At 38.6% G+C, this 15,881-nt stretch overlaps 1 protein-coding gene across 4 annotated transcripts in view; it reads left to right on the top strand.

Annotated features, from left to right (window-relative positions):
* UACA (uveal autoantigen with coiled-coil domains and ankyrin repeats) overlaps positions 1-13,470 on the top strand; it is a 94,969-nt gene extending 81,499 nt beyond the window's left edge. For all 4 annotated transcript variants that reach the window (XM_055319759.1, XM_055319761.1, XM_055319760.1 and 1 more), the window contains 4 exons: positions 1,696-4,434; positions 6,192-6,344; positions 8,275-8,340; positions 11,685-13,470. In XM_055319759.1, the coding sequence (XP_055175734.1) occupies positions 1,696-4,434; positions 6,192-6,344; positions 8,275-8,340; positions 11,685-11,756 (3,030 nt within the window). In that variant the 3' untranslated portion in view covers positions 11,757-13,470. The remainder of the gene's footprint in view (positions 1-1,695; positions 4,435-6,191; positions 6,345-8,274; positions 8,341-11,684) is intronic.
* Positions 13,471-15,881: the final 2,411 nt, after the last annotated feature.

Raw genomic sequence — 15,881 nt, forward strand, 5'->3', positions numbered from 1 at the left:
TTTTAAAGGCTTTTTAACATTCTGTCATTTATAGGCAGAGAGAGTTAGCCTGTGTGATGTCTAAGATCACTTTAAGCTGGAAACTTCTAAGATTCTAAGTTTAGAAAATGAATCTCATCTGAAAAGTATTTAAGATTAGGTAAATATTTGTAATGAAACAAGTACGGGAAATTGTAAAGCTGTGTAAGTAATCGGTAAATTATATCAGTCTTAGTCTAAAGATCATTGGTAAATTGAAAGGTAATTTAGAAGAAGAATGAGGCTGGGAAATTATTCCACGTTGTTAATTTTCTTCTTTTGGATCCAGGGGAAGGCAACGTAGATTTAACTGAACAACAATAAAACCTGCCTCTTAAAATAGTGGAATGTTACGCACAGCACGTGGCTTTTATTGAGTTAGTACCTGCAAAGAGCCCTTACTGTAATAGGCTGTATGGGAAAAAATAAAATAATTGAACTTAGTCTTGCATGTGGTTATATGTTATGTTTATGAACTATTTCATGGGAAGTTTAATTATACTTCTTTTTTGTGTCAACTCTTAGTGGAGGGAATAAGATGTCAATCAAATTTTGTACTAAGATCATATGCTAAGTTCTAGTTCATCCTCCTTGAGAGAAGAAAACTGGTTTCATTTTTATGAGTTAACTGATATTCTCTCAACAACTCATACTAGCTGTGTTTATTTTGGTGGCAAAAATATAATCTGGTTATAAAAATAATTTGAAGAATATTACATTGGAGTTAATGAAGATATTCAGAAATTATCTTATTAGAAGTTAAATAATATGTCATTCTATGAAATAATTTGCAGATTTAAAATTGTAATACTTATTTTGTTTTTTTTTTAAAGATTTATTTATTTATGATAGACAGAGAGAGAGAGGCAGGGATACAGGAGGAGGGAGAAGCAGGCTCCATGCCGGGAGCCCGATGTGGGACTCGATCCCGGGACTCCAGGATTGCGCCCTGGGCTAAAGGCAGGCGCTAAACCGCTGAGCCCCCCTTTTGATTCAAGGCTTCTAATGACCTGCTTCAGAATTGGAAGTTTTAAGCACATTATGTGCTATAAAGCATAGAAATAATACATGTATTTTGATAAAGTTGATATCACTTATGGATAGTTACTGTGAGTAGAGAAAGGAAGAGGAAATAGGTTCCAGAGACCATAACTATTTTTCTTCTTTGTTTTTCTTTCTTTTTTTTTTAAAGATTTTATTTATTTATTAATGAGAGACACGCGGAGAGAGCGAGAGAGAGAGAGAGCGAGAGAGAGAGAGAGCGAGAGAGAGAGAGAGAGAGAGAGAGAGAGAGAGAGAGAGAGAGAGAGGCAGAGGGAGAAGCAGGCTCCATGCAGGGAGCCCAACATGGCTTGATCCCGGGTCTCCAGGATCAGGCCCTGGGCTGTAGGCGGCGTTAAACCTCTGAGCCACCCAGGCCACCCCTTTCTTCTTTCTTTTGCCAGAAATACACTTAAAGTGAACAGACTCTCAAAGTATCACTGCTTGAGAGTATATTAAGTGAATCATACCCAGAACTGTTTTTCTTACGTCAAAATTCAGTACTGATTTTTCCACTAGGTTAGTCTGCAAGCTACAGACTATTGATGATGTGGGAACTTTATAAGTCTGGCAAATAAGTTAATGTCTTCTTTATGCCTTTGTGATTAGTATTTTTTTTTTTGTTTCCCTTTTCAGTGTACTTCCCCAGGGGTGCCAGCCCACATGCAAAGCAGGTCTATGTTAAGACCACTGGAGCTATCATTACCCAATCAAACCTCATATTCTGAAAATGACCTCTTAAAGAAAGAGTTAGAAGCAATGAGAACTTTCTGCGAATCAGCCAAACAAGACCGCCTCAAGCTCCAGAACGAGCTGGCGCACAAGGTGGCCGAGTGCAAAGCTTTAGGACTAGAATGTGAACGCATCAAGGAGGACTCTGATGAGCAGATAAAGCAGTTAGAAGACGCATTGAAGGATGTGCAGAAGAGAATGTATGAGTCGGAAGGTAAAGTAAAACAAATGCAGACACACTTTCTTGCCCTTAAAGAGCACCTGACCAGTGAAGCAGCTATAGGGAATCACAGACTGATGGAGGAGCTGAAGGATCAGTTGAAGGACATGAAAGCGAAATATGAGGGTGCATCAGCAGAAGTGGGAAAACTGCGAAACCAAATCAAACAAAATGAGCTGCTAGTAGAACAGTTTAGGAGGGATGAAGGCAAGCTGGTGGAAGAGAATAAGCGATTGCAGAAGGAACTCAGTATGTGTGAAACAGAGCGAGACAAGAAAGGAAGGAGGGTTGCTGAGGTGGAAGTCCAGGTAAAGGAACTCTTAGCAAAGCTGACCTTGTCAGTTCCAACTGAAAAATTCGAGAGCATGAAGAGCTTATTATCAAGCGAAGTAAATGAGAAGGTGAAAAAAATTGGAGAGACAGAAAGAGAGTATGAAAAATCACTTACTGAAATCAGACAGTTAAGGAGAGAGCTTGAGAATTGTAAGGCCAAACTTGCTCAGCATGTCAAGCCAGAGGAGCATGAGCAGCTCAAGAGCAGACTGGAGCAAAGAGCAGGAGAACTTGCAAAGAAGGTCACGGAACTCACTTCGAAAAATCAGGTGTTGCAAAGGGACGTTGAAAAGGTTTATCTGGATAATAAGCTCCTCAATCAGCAAGTACATAATTTAACAAGTGAAATAAAAAGTCATTATGTTCCCCTACAAGTGAGTGAAGAAATGAAAAAGTCACATGATGTCACCGTCGAGGAACTGAAGAAACAGCTTTTAGATGTCACACAAAAATGCGCAGACAAGCAGCTGGAAATGGAGAAATTGCTGTTGGAAAATGACAGTTTAAGTAAGAATGTTAGCCGCCTAGAAACTGTATTTGTGCCTCCTGAGAAACACCAAAAAGAGGTCACAGCTCTGAAATCCAGCATCGCTGACCTCAAACGACAGCTGTCGGAACTGAACAAGAAGTGTGGGGAAGACCGAGAGAAAATAAATGCCCTCGTGTCAGAAAACACTAGCTTGAAAAAGACCCTGAGTAATCAGTATGTGCCGGCTAAGACCCATGAGGAGATTAAGACCGCGCTGAGTGGCACGCTGGATAAGACCAATAGAGAATTACTAGATGCGAAGAAGAAATGGGAAGATCTCAATCAGGAATTTGTAAAAACAAAAGATGAGAATGAAATCCTCAAAAGAAACCTGGAAAACACTCAGAGCCAAATAAAAGCTGAGTACATCAGCCTCCATGAGCATGAAGAGAAGATGAGTGCCATAAATCAGAACATGAAGAGTGTACAGGATAACAGTGCAGAAATACTGGCCAACTACAGAAAGGGCCAAGAGGAGATTGTGACACTGCACGCTGAAATTGAAGCCCAGAAAAAGGAACTTGACACCATCCAAGAATGCATTAAGCTCAAATATGCTCCTATTATCAGCTTCGAAGAGTGTGAGAGAAAATTTAAAGCCACAGAGAAAGAACTAAAAGAACAGTTATCGGAGCAGATGCAAAAATATCACGTTAGGGAAGAAGAGGCCATGAAGTACAGGCAAGAGAATGACAAGTTGAAGAAGGAGATTTTCACTCTTCAGAAGGATTTAAAGGATAAGAATGTTCTCATCGAGAACTCTCATGACATGGAAAGAGCACTCAACAGAAAAGCAGAAGAGCTCAACAAACAGTTGAAAGACCTGTTGCAGAAGTACACCGAGATAAAGACTGAGAAAGAGAAGCTGGTTGACGACAATGCCAGACAGACTTCTGAGCTTCTCGCAGCCCAGACCCTTCTGCAAAAGCAACATGTTCCATTGGAACAAGTTGAGACCCTGAAAAAATCTCTTAACAGCACAATTGAGCATCTCAAGGAAGAACTGAAGAATAAGCAAAAGTGTTATGAGCAGGAGCAGCAGACAGTGGCCAAACTGCATCAGATGCTAGAGAATCAAAAGAACTCTTCAGTGCCCCTGGGAGAGCATCTGCGGGTTAAGGAAGCCTTTGAGAAGGAAGTGGGCATGATGAAGGCCAGCCTGAGGGAGAAGGAAGAAGAAAGCCAAAACAAAACCGAAGAGGTCTCCAAACTGCAGTCTGAGGTTCAGGACACAAAACAAGCATTACAAAAACTAGAGACAAGAGAGGTAGTTGATTTGTCTAAATATAAAGCAACAAAAAGTGATCTGGAGACCCAGATTTCCAACCTAAATGAAAAACTGGCCAATCTGAATCGGAAGTATGAAGAAGCCTGCGAGGAGGTGCTGCGTGCCCAAAGGAAGCAACTGTCTGCCAAAGATGAAAAGGAATTGCTACATTTCAGCATTGAGCAAGAAATCAAGGATCAGCAGGAGCGGTGTGATAAGTCCTTAACAACAATCACAGAGTTACAGAAAAGAATACAGGAATCTGCCAAACAGATCGAAGCGAAAGATAATAAGGTAGGCACCGAGTAGTCTGCATGGCTTTGCTTTGGAAGCTCCAGAGCAGAGCTGCCAGGGTGGAGCAGGGCCCTTTATCACAGCATCCCACAGGACAGGGTTACAAAAACATTAACTCTGTGACCGCTCAATGCCACCTTTCCGGTTAGACTACTAGTGTGCAAAGAAATTCAGGATCCAAAAAAAAAAAAAAAAAAGTAAAGTCTTACAGACAAAAGCTTTTCTCCTCTGGTTTCCTCAGCTGATAGAGCCAAGAATTGAAGAAAGATGGGGAGACTCAAGGTTCACTTGTCTCATAAGTGAGTGGTCAAGATCCAGTGGGTTTTAGGGTACCAGAAAGGTGATGAGAGAGAGGCTGCAAGAAACGAAGGACACTGGGGAGCACCCCAGACTTGATCTTGGCATTCACCCATGCCAGTAACCGAGCCCTCCCATTCCTTGTAATACTCTGTCCTCATTCTTTCCACAGACTGGTCTCCTCGCCCAGAGTGCCCTGTCCCTCCTTCCTACTGAGTTAAGTCTCATACATTCCTTAATGCCCACCTCAAAACGTATCCTCCTTCCCAAAAGCCTTCACCATCCAGTCTAGCCTCCGGTATACTGTTCCTCTCCCCAAATGCATGTTTTCTCTTAGCATTGCCATCCGTTTAAAATGTCTACGTTTCTGTCTCAGAGTTATGTGGTTGATCTTCTCAACCAGCTAGTAAGATCAGACCTTTTCTTCTCATTCGTCCTCATGATACAATTTACAGAACAGGTGCTCAACAATATTTTTGAACCTGGTAATTGGCATAAAGTACTGTGAAGACGAGAAACCAGGAAGATTGGGTGCATCTTTATCAGTACAATAAATAATTATTAAATGCTTTCGATATGATATGTCAGGTGCTGTGGTCAGTTCTGAGGAATGTGACAACTAAAAGCAGACACACCCCTAGCCCTCCTCAGTGGAGAAATACAAGTACTAACCTGATCCATCTACTCATATGGCTGGGAATTTAAATGCTCTCTGCTTGTTCAGAAGGTTGTTATGAATATAAGAGTGTATAAGTGTAGTAGCAAGTTCTTAAATAACTACTTAAAATTGTTGCCACTTATTGAGCATATACTACATTCCAGGCACATATTTATGATTGCATTTGATTTTCTTAACTATGGAAGAACCCCCACCCCTTCCCTTGGTTAAAGGAAATTAACCAAGCTCATATAGCTAATAACAGATCAGTCTGACTTTAACTAAAGCCTTTGCTTTCTCTTCTAGTCTGAACAGCCTCCTGATTTTTTCCCCACCCTTTAAGACAAAGTAGTCTAAAAATCATACATTCTTGAGATGAACAAGGCACTTGAGTTAATGCTAGACTTACATGAGCCATGCTCGCTTTTCAAACTTCGTTGGAGGCAATGCCCCATGAGTTCTTATGTTTCAAACGGCCTAGAAGATAACCTGTTGACTTTCACAGGTACTTAAATATTAACTAAGAGTAAGAAGGCCAAGGTCACATTCAGATCTTAGGATATATATTCTCAATTTGGTGATGCTTTTGTAAGGAATTTGCTGAGAGGGATTTAATTAAAGAAATTACATTATTTATATATTGTATATACCATTGATAACAATCTTGACAATATTCATTCCTCAATTTTCTGGTATATGAAGGTAAATTGTGTGCCTCAGGAGTGATTTTTGTGTAAAGGTGTTCATTAGAATCGAATAAGTGAATAATCTATGTTTCTCCCATACCTTTTTTCTTTCTAAGATAACAGAACTGCTTAATGATGTGGAAAGACTCAAACAGGCACTCAGTGGCCTTTCACAGCTCACTTCCCCGAGTGGGAGTCCCAGCAAGAGGCAGAGCCAGCTGATTGACACCCTGCAGCACCAAGTGAAGTCTCTACAGCAGCAGCTGGCTGTGAGTACCCTGGACTTGAGTCCTTCATGCCCATATGTGCGGGTTCATGTTAGTCTGTTAAAGTTTATTTAGAAATCACAATAATTTGTGTCTATGCTCAGCTCCAGGAAGATAATCATTTTTGCTAAAAGTTACTTGTACTAAATGGTGTATTTGCTGTCTACTGTATGGCAGGCACAACCCCAAACACTTTGCATACTCTGACCTTGATTCTTCATCACCACCCTCCCAAAGAGCTTTTGTTCCCCCCGTTTAGTTCTTAAGGAAGCAAAGATGAAAATACTTGGTGTCTAGGGACATGCAGCTAGAATTTAATCCTGGGACTAGCTGACTCCAACTCTAGTGTCTTTCTAACTGCAGCACACTCTAAAATATTGGTCCATTAAACTAAAGGAGGGTTTTTAAAAAATAATATTTTATACTTACAAATAAAGGTAGGTATCCTTCTGGTTTTATACCTTGTATATTCAAAGAAAACATCCGTGTGTGTGTGTGTGTGTGTGTGTGTGTGTGTGTGTGAGTGTGTGTATGTGTATGAATATATATCCATATACATATATACATATATATATATATACACACACATCCATCCACATAGAGTCATCCCATATGCAGTTAAAGAAAGCAACTGGATTGAGAAACTGAAGACTGGACCTCAGTTCTAAACTCTGCCACTTAAAAGCAAGTGATATGGACCATCCCCCTTAATCCTTGGCCTCGTTATCTGTAAAATAGGCTAATAAGAACTGATTACTTATTTGCTTGCCTTTTTAATCTGATGAGGTAATACAATGTACATGGAAATGCTAAGGAAAACATAGTCTGCTCAAATGTAAATTGTTCCTAATGATGTCTTATTCTGTAGGAGTTGGGTAAGGAGTTGTTTTTGAATAGAAGAAAGCTATTTTTCACCTGGCCTGCAGATTAATGATGACAAATTATTGATTGGATCTTATCAAAAGGATATGGTAGTCCCTTCAAAAATTGGAAATATTTGTTTATCATTTAGTGTGTTCATGATACTGTGTTAAACACCGTCAGGGATAGAGTATAGTTTTTGCTCCAAGGAGTTCTGGGTAGTTAAAGAAGCAAAAATACAGATCCATGCCAAGTAAAATAACAAGACCAAATATATAAAATTGAGAATTGAGAATAAGATCCCAGATTCTAAGTGATATGAATTCACAGGAAGGAAAGATCACTGGTGTGGTGGTGGGAGCTAGTCAAACAGGAAGGGAACATGTGGCCTGAATTTGTAAGGTGGATGGTATGTTGGTAGGTGAACGGGAAACAGAGAATCTCCCAGGCAAGGGAAATCATATGAAAGAAAACGTAGAGGTGGAATGCAAGTGGCATACCCACGGGGCAGTGAAAGGCTGATCAGCCTGGCTGGTAGTAGGAGCTGTATTTGTGGCTAAATTGCCAACCCTGTTGAGAAGCAAGCTGATGAGTTTGGATTCTCTTTTATATGTAATGAAGTTTCTCCCAAGGTTTTGAGCCAAAAGTGCTATGAGAAAAGAGCTATCTTAATCTCAGAAGCGTGAGAGAAAATAAAATCTAGAGGCAGGAAGACAAGATGGAAAGCTTTTGCAATAATCCAAAATATAAGTCGGTAAGTGCATGATCTCGTGGCATTAGATGTGAACTAAGGCGGTAATTTCATTCTACCTAGGACAAGTGGCATCACTTTCACAATGAATGCTCCCACAATTGATTAGGAAAGTTTATCCTATCATTATACTATGAAGTTTTGCATCTGGCGGGCACGAGGTGGTTTGTTAGAAGATGTGGCGGGAACATAAAGTGGCAGGAGCACAATATGGTTTTGTAGCATCAAGCCTGAAGGTGGCATTATCACTATCACGAGCCTCCATGTGTTGGAAAACGTGAATGCCAATACTCTGATCTGTCCATCTTTCCATATTTCTAGGACACTGACAGACAGCACCAAGAGGTGATTGCGATTTATCGGACACACCTTCTGAGTGCTGCACAGGTAAAACACTGTTTCTCCTTTGGAAAAGATTTCATTTTATCCTTTTTATTTTCTTTATGAGAATCCTTTCAATTTTTTTAAAAAAATTCCAAGAGAGTTAACATAGTGTTATGTTAGTTGCACGTGTACAATATAGTGACTCAACAGTTTCATACATCACCCAGTGCTCAACACAGTTGCAGTCCTTAATCCCCATTTTAGAGAAGACATTTTTTTTAATTGTCAAGTAAATTTATGTGAAAGTCATTGATGTGTAAAGTAGTTGTATCCCATCTGCTTATTTAAAAATAATTGTGTTTCTTTTAATCATGGCTTGTGTATCTTTCAGAGAAATTTACAAAGCTATATGGTAACACAACATCTTAAATTTTGTGTTCTCTCCATCTGCTTGTCACTCATTTTCTAGACCGTTTGGCAACAGATGATGGCAGCACATGTTAATGGTACTGCTAGCTGGAGATAATGCCTTGACATCCATACCTGGATGTCAGCTAAAGAGAGAGGACTTCAGTATTTCTCAGGAGTATTTCTTTGAAATGTAGAAAAAATACTACAGAGGTGCAAAAATGGCAAGATGTGCACAAAATTATAAGAATGTAAGAAAAAAAGTGGTTCTGTTAGGAGATTATCAATAATGAGGCTTTATTGAGGCTTAAACTTGGTGAAGCATAATGTTAAGAATTTCCTTCTTTGAGGGTATGATGAGAAAGCTTTTTTTTAGAAAAATAAATCACACTAAGAAAATGTTTAGCATATGAAGGATACCATTCTTAATGCTCTGTAGAAACCCTATGATCAGCATCTCTAAAATTCTCAGAATAGGTTTTTCAAAAAGACATACTAAAAGAGACAATGTTAGAATGGCAGGTGAAATATAATAGAACTTGTTTAGAATTTGAAATGTCAGCCCCCGCTGCTTTTTTTTTTTTAAGTGTTGAGAGAAAGCTTTCAAGAAGGTCATTTTTTTAATAAAAAGAACTAGGTAAAATAATAAAAAGGAAGAACTTTACAGTGTCAAATTCTTAAAATCAAAAAGCCTTTCTTTTCTATCAGAGGTGAGGGAGAAACAAATGGAAAAAGATGGTATGATAAGAGAAAGTATCCTTGGCTACTTTCTTTTGAGGAGCTAGAGAGTGAGCTGGGATTTGAACATACAGTTGACCCTTGAACAGTGGGAATTAGGAGTGCCAACCCCACATGGTTGAAAGTCTGCATATAACTTTTGATTCCCCAAAAACTTGACTTATAATAGTCTATCATTGACTGGAAGCCTCACCAATAATATAAGTAATCTATTAACACATATTTGGTATGTTATATTTATTATATACTGTATTCTTACAATAAAATCAGCTAGAGAAAAGAAAATTTATTAGGAAAATCATAAGAAAGAGAAAATACATCTATAATACTCTGTGGCATTAATAATAAAAAAAATCTGAGTGTAAGTGGACCCACATGGTTCAAACTCATGTTGTTCAAGAATCAACTGTATATTGCAACTGTTAGAAAAGACAGTTGATGGCCAGCAGAATGGGAACTGTAGGAGGGAAATTGTAGAAAAGTGTAGGTGTGTATTAGAGAGGATGAGGTACTCATTCGGACCTGCTATTGGCCAGAGGAGGAAGAGCATTCTCTTGCCAAAAGACACTGCAGCCTAACGAGCCTTTCAACTTTTTATAATGTATGCTTCCAAAAGTTGAAATTCTACTGTCTCCTAATGAAACATAACAAAAACAACTGGCATCTGAAGTAGTCTTGCCTTCTGGCATCATAAAGTTAACTAAGAAATTCAGTTTAGTCAACTATGGCTAATGTTTGAAATTTAAACATCCTGCTGTTATAGAAACAGATTTTGGAAGCATAACTTTTTATATTAATAGGAAGTGTTATGCTGAAACCTATTCAAGTGTTCAAGCAAAGAAAAAGGGGAAGAGGGTGTTGTAAGCCTACCATATTGACTCGCATTTAATCAACCTCTTGCCATCTTTTTAAGTTCAAAGTGTTTCTTCCTAAGTATAAATGGCAAACATTCATATAAAAAGGTCTCAACCTCATTGGCAATGGATGCAAATAAACAAGGAGGTACCATTTTTCACCTATGAGATTGGCAAATATTAAATAAGATGATACTCTGTAGTGTTGGCCAAGGTGTCTGGGAAATTGGCATGTATACCCTGTTGGTGGGAGTATAAATCATTACAATGCCCATAGAGGGAAGTTTTGTGGTGCTTAGCAAAATTAACAATTGAGCCTGCCTTTTTTTTTTTTTTTTTTGAGATTTTATTTATTTTTTTGAGAGAAAGAGAGGGAGAGAACACCAGGTGCAGGGGGAAAGGTAGAGGGAGAAGCAGACTCTCTGCTCAGCAGGGAGCCCATTGCGGGGCTTGATCAGGATCTTGGGATCATGACCTGAGCAGAAGGCAGACACTTAACCAGCCGAGCTACCCAGGGGCCCTGAGCCTACTTTTTGATCTGGCAACTTCTCTAGGAATCCGCCCATAAAGACAGGCAACACCTTACATGGCTGTCAGTGGGAGAACAAGTAAAGAAATGATGATACTTCCATATGGTGCAGTATTATCCAGTAACTTAAAATAATTAGGGATATAGCTGGGGAAGGACTTTGTGACATTAGGTGAAATGGCAAGTTGCAGAATGATACATGTGATCCTACTTAGGATAAGTATATAAGTAAGGGTCTTTTTCATTAATTACTTTTCTAATTACAAAAACGTTTCTCAGCAGGAGCAGAAAAAAAACTTGTAGTTGACCTTGCTCATCTATAACTCGCGCCGCCCCTATTATCCCAGCTATTATTAAAAAAGAGGGAAGGAGAGAAGTTTATCCATCTGTCTTCCGATAATAAGTGTTGAGAGCAGCTGGTTTGTGCTTCTTTTAAATTGCCTGTCTTGTCTTTTCTTTCTTTCTTCTTTTTCTTTTCCTTCCCTTTCTCTCTCTCTCTTTCTTTCTTTCTTTCTTTCTTTCTTTCTTTCTTTCTTTCTTTCTTTCTTTCTTTCTTTCTTTCTTTCTTTCTTCTTCTTTCTTTCTCTCTTTCTTTCTTTCTTTCTTTCTTTCTTTCTTTCTTTCTTTCTTTCTTTCTTTCTCTTTCCTTCCTTCCCTCCCTCCCTCCCTTTTCTCTCTTTGTCTCTCTTTGTCTTTCTTTCTTTCACACAGCTCTGCCCTCTTTTCCAGTAAATCCTTTAAAATATCACTGGGATGATGAGCCTTTAGCATTTGCTGAATCACAACCACATAGGCCCTGTTTCAAAGCCTCAGTCTTTAGAGTTCTTGCATAAATGAAGATGACATAAAATATTTCTGCCTTTCTTCTTTCTCTCAAGGGTCACATGGACGAAGATGTGCAGGCGGCCTTACTCCAGATCATACAGATGAGGCAGGGGCTCGTGTGCTAGCGGGCAGTGCTGACTGGCTGGTGTGTGCTTTGGCTGATGGTGCCAAGCATTCCCCTTGCAACTCCATGGCCTTTCTGGGCCTTGTGCTAGTATAATTGAAATAAAATATATTTTGTTTCATCAGCAAGTTTTTTTTTTTTAATTAGATGGGTATGTTACTGAGTTTTTCCATATCGGTTTAAATCTTATATTCTATATAGGTTAATTTTATGGTTAGGCCATGTAACAGTTTGCTTTGGATAGGCTACATATTTTTAAGCTGCTGAGTCCCCAGTAAAACATAAGCCACCTTTGTAGGAGCATGTGAAGAGGGGGTAGGCTGAAATAATTGTTTAAAGATTTCTTTCAGGGAAATTAATTTGGTAAGTGGATCAAAAGATCTTTCAGGTCTTCGGTTGAGCCATGAGACTGAATGTGATTTTAAGGAACGCATCATAACTTGGCCAGCCAAGTTGCATTTTTATTGAAGTAACTTCTGAGTGCCTTTGACTTCTTTTGGAAGTACAGATTTTTTTCTTCTTATACTAGTAACTTTTATGCCCCTTTAAATACATTTCTTTTCATAAAGTGGTGTGCAGTACTAAATTACATTTAGATTAAAAACAGACGAGGGTAGAATGTATCAGGAATTTGTATTAAAATGGCCTCATAATATCCACAGCAGTACCTTAATTTTCAATTGTGGTAATTTCTCTTGCCACAGTATTTTGAGAACTATGATAAATGGGATACTAGATTTTTCAAAAACTGTCAAAAATTTTAGTTTTTTTTTTTTTTAGCAATTACGTTGACATTTGCTACTATAGTAACCAAACCAAACAGTCATTATACACACATCCTCCAAATGCTTTGTAATTATTTATAGGAAAATTGCACTAATGAAATTAATAATGTGAAATGCAGTTTTCTTGCAACATTAGAGAACTGATTTTAGAAACAGATTTTTCAGGTTTTAGACAAAACGCAATAATAAACTGTAAGAATGTAGATTGCAAGGAAATAATAAAATTGTCCATGTTTTAGTAAATACTCTATTGTAACCAACCATTTTTACTGAGTACATTCATTAAGGGAAGTTATATCTTTTGCTCTTTTTATTAGTATTTTGTTTACCATCCAGATTAAACATCACTATTTTGACCATTAGCAAATAAACTGAACAAATTAATCTTTTCAAACACATTTTCTTTTAATTGCAAAATATGCCTTAGCAATAATCTTTGAGTGTCCTGAACCAGATTTCTTATTTTTGCCCAACATGGAGCTCAAATTAACCACCCCGAGATCAAGAGTCGCATGTTCCGCTCACCATGCCAGCAATAATCTTTGAGCATCCAGAACCAGATTTTTTTTTTGTTCTGATTTTGTGTAATAACAAGGCAAACAGCCCTCAAAATAGCTTCTCCCCCAAGAAGCCATCATATTTCTTCAGTGTAGAAACAGTGAAAAATCAGAATTGGATTTATTTTTAATTCTTTAGATAGTTTACATGAGTAATATTTGGATTCTTTGGATTTTTATATTTCATGTTGTTCTTATGCATGAGTTCTGTGTTGGGAGTTTTATTTAGGTCTCCTTTGAAGCTCTAAAGTAGAGAATGTTCTTTACTGAATACTCACATTTCAGTGTTGTATTTTCCTTAATAGAAGTGGGAGGGGAATCTTGTGTGTACTTTATTTTGTTTTCAATCACTAATAAAATGTTTTCTGTAGAATATTGTTTTTTGAGCATCCTCATAAAAGATTTACAAGGCCAATTTTGGCATGTGCCACTTTGGAGAATTTGGAATAGGGAGGTTGGGGTCCAGCATACAGATGGTATTGCCCATTTTTGGTCTGTGATACAGAGTGGAGGAGCGAGTAACCTCCTTGAATTAATCCCAATGTCTCTCTCACCCACCTTTTGATATCAGAGGCAGACATTGCATTTATAACACCGAAGGCTAAAGCTTTTTAGACGGTAAACAAGTAGAATATACAGTGGGCAATGCTGGTCTCTCTGCTATTCTGTGTTCAGAAAAATTATGACATCTGAAGGAAGATGAGTTGTGTCTGCAATGTGAGTGCTCTCTGAAAGAATCACCAGATTCCTATTGGGATGTGTCCCTTTGTTGAAAGCTCTATTACTCTCCCACTGTTCAGTTTCATTCTTATCATTCCTGCTTCATCAGGAAAGCTCATTCTTTTTGCCAGAGGGTCCATGTTATAAAATAACTATTAATATTGAATATTCATTTAATGACCATCTTAAAATTTGAATATTACAGTGACTATTCACTAGCTATACCTGCACTGTTCTAAAAACCCCAGATAAATGCAGCCAAATCTTTCTGCTGGCTTGCTTTTTATTTCAGCCTTTGCTCTTGACCCTAGCCAAATATTACATGGTTTAAAACTCTCTTCCGTATTGGATCATTGCTGCTGCTTTGAAAATCTTGCAGCTTCCCAACATGAGTGCTTCCCCACCCCCCACTGTTACCAGCTTTCCTCGAACAAACATCTAAAAACTGTTCTCATACACATGCTTCTTATCTACCTGAAGGGTTCGTGTTCTTGGTTTACTTGTTTCAAGCTAGAGAAGGGAAGAGTTTCACATTAATTTCGGGTGCCCAGGATGACGAGGTATATTAGTCTCCACTCCCACTGAAGCTAAATCTTAGATGGCAGTGGCTACAAGCTTCTCCGGACATCCACTTCACTACAGTGGAAGAAAACTTCTTACTGCCTCTTTATTCCCATCGCTGGACTCTGCAACCTCGCGTGATCTTTTTTCTTCTTGCAAGTTCTGTGCATCAAAGTAATAGCAGTACCTCTGGCACCAAAATAAGGATGGAAAGAGAATTGCCTGCGATGAGCATGCAAAAATATGGTGGTACGTGCCTGCCAGAGAAGGAAGAGACTGGGCCTCACTCCTGGCTGCTAAATGTGGTGAGCGATATTCAGCAGTGACTACGTTTCAGAAAGCAGGAAGAAAAATGGCACTGTAAAACATATTATGTACAAAATACAAAACGGGAAATGGGCATCTCTGCTCCCTTCCATTCAGTGATAACCCTGCCTAAACTGGATCCCAAGACTTTGCTGTTGGGAATTCTTTACATGTCCCAGTCTTGGGTATTTGAAACTGCCTAGATTGGACCTCTCCAGATTAATAATAACCTGCTTCTTAGCAGGGTTTCTGTTTCTGACCACATATAGGGGCCTCTGCCTCACAAGAGCCATGATTGTAGAGATTTAAAAAAAAAAAAGGAAGAAGAAGCTGCCGCAGAGGTGGCATTCCAGGGAAGCTCCCTGGGCTTTGAGAGTACTCGTGGTTAACATAATTGGTCATGTGACATCACTTATGCATTAGAGGGCATGTTCATTATTTATGCCCGCGTGAACAAACATCGATGATGAATGGATTCAACCAAAAAGGGAAGGTTACAAAAATGTCATATGTAAATGAGAAAGAGCCAAGACTTGTGAGGGTTGCTTCCCCAGTAGTGGTGTGTGTCTATGTCTATATCTGTACCTACATATATATGTTCTACTCTGTGAAATACTGGAAGAGACATCAATAAAAATAATGCCCATTATAATAGATATTTGGCATCAAATTGTACTGAGTGGGCCTGATTTTTATATTTTAAACAGCTTTGCAATTTGTTTTTCAAGATAGCAGTCCTGGGAATATTCTGAATTCAGGAAAGAGTTTAGAGAGGTTATTGCCTTCTTAATAATTTAGAGCTTCTATTGCTCTGCCAAGTCAGAAGATTAACATTTAATAGAAAAAAAATTATATATCTATAATTCAGTCACGGCTATTAGATCAGATGGATTTTACATTAAGTGACAAAGATGTCGAGCGTTTAAGGACCATTAAGCTCCAGGACTCTTTTATTGGGTTTTGAGGCCCCTGAGTCCAGGTCCCGCTGCGAAGAGTATTTGTTTCATATATACAGAACACATTAAGGATGGGCAAGGGGCATACATTTTAAAAGAAAATAAGCCATGAAAAAGTGATTTTCCACATTGTGAACAGCTACTATACAGACTCAGCCTGATTTTATACTAATGAGTTTTGTTCATCATTAAGTGGCTTTCTTACAGGCTACAGGAAGATGGTGAAGGCAACATTAAAAGT

Source organism: Nyctereutes procyonoides, unplaced genomic scaffold (assembly GCF_905146905.1).
Source record: "Nyctereutes procyonoides isolate TBG_1078 unplaced genomic scaffold, NYPRO_anot_genome, whole genome shotgun sequence".
NCBI classification, from domain to species: Eukaryota; Metazoa; Chordata; class Mammalia; order Carnivora; family Canidae; genus Nyctereutes; species Nyctereutes procyonoides.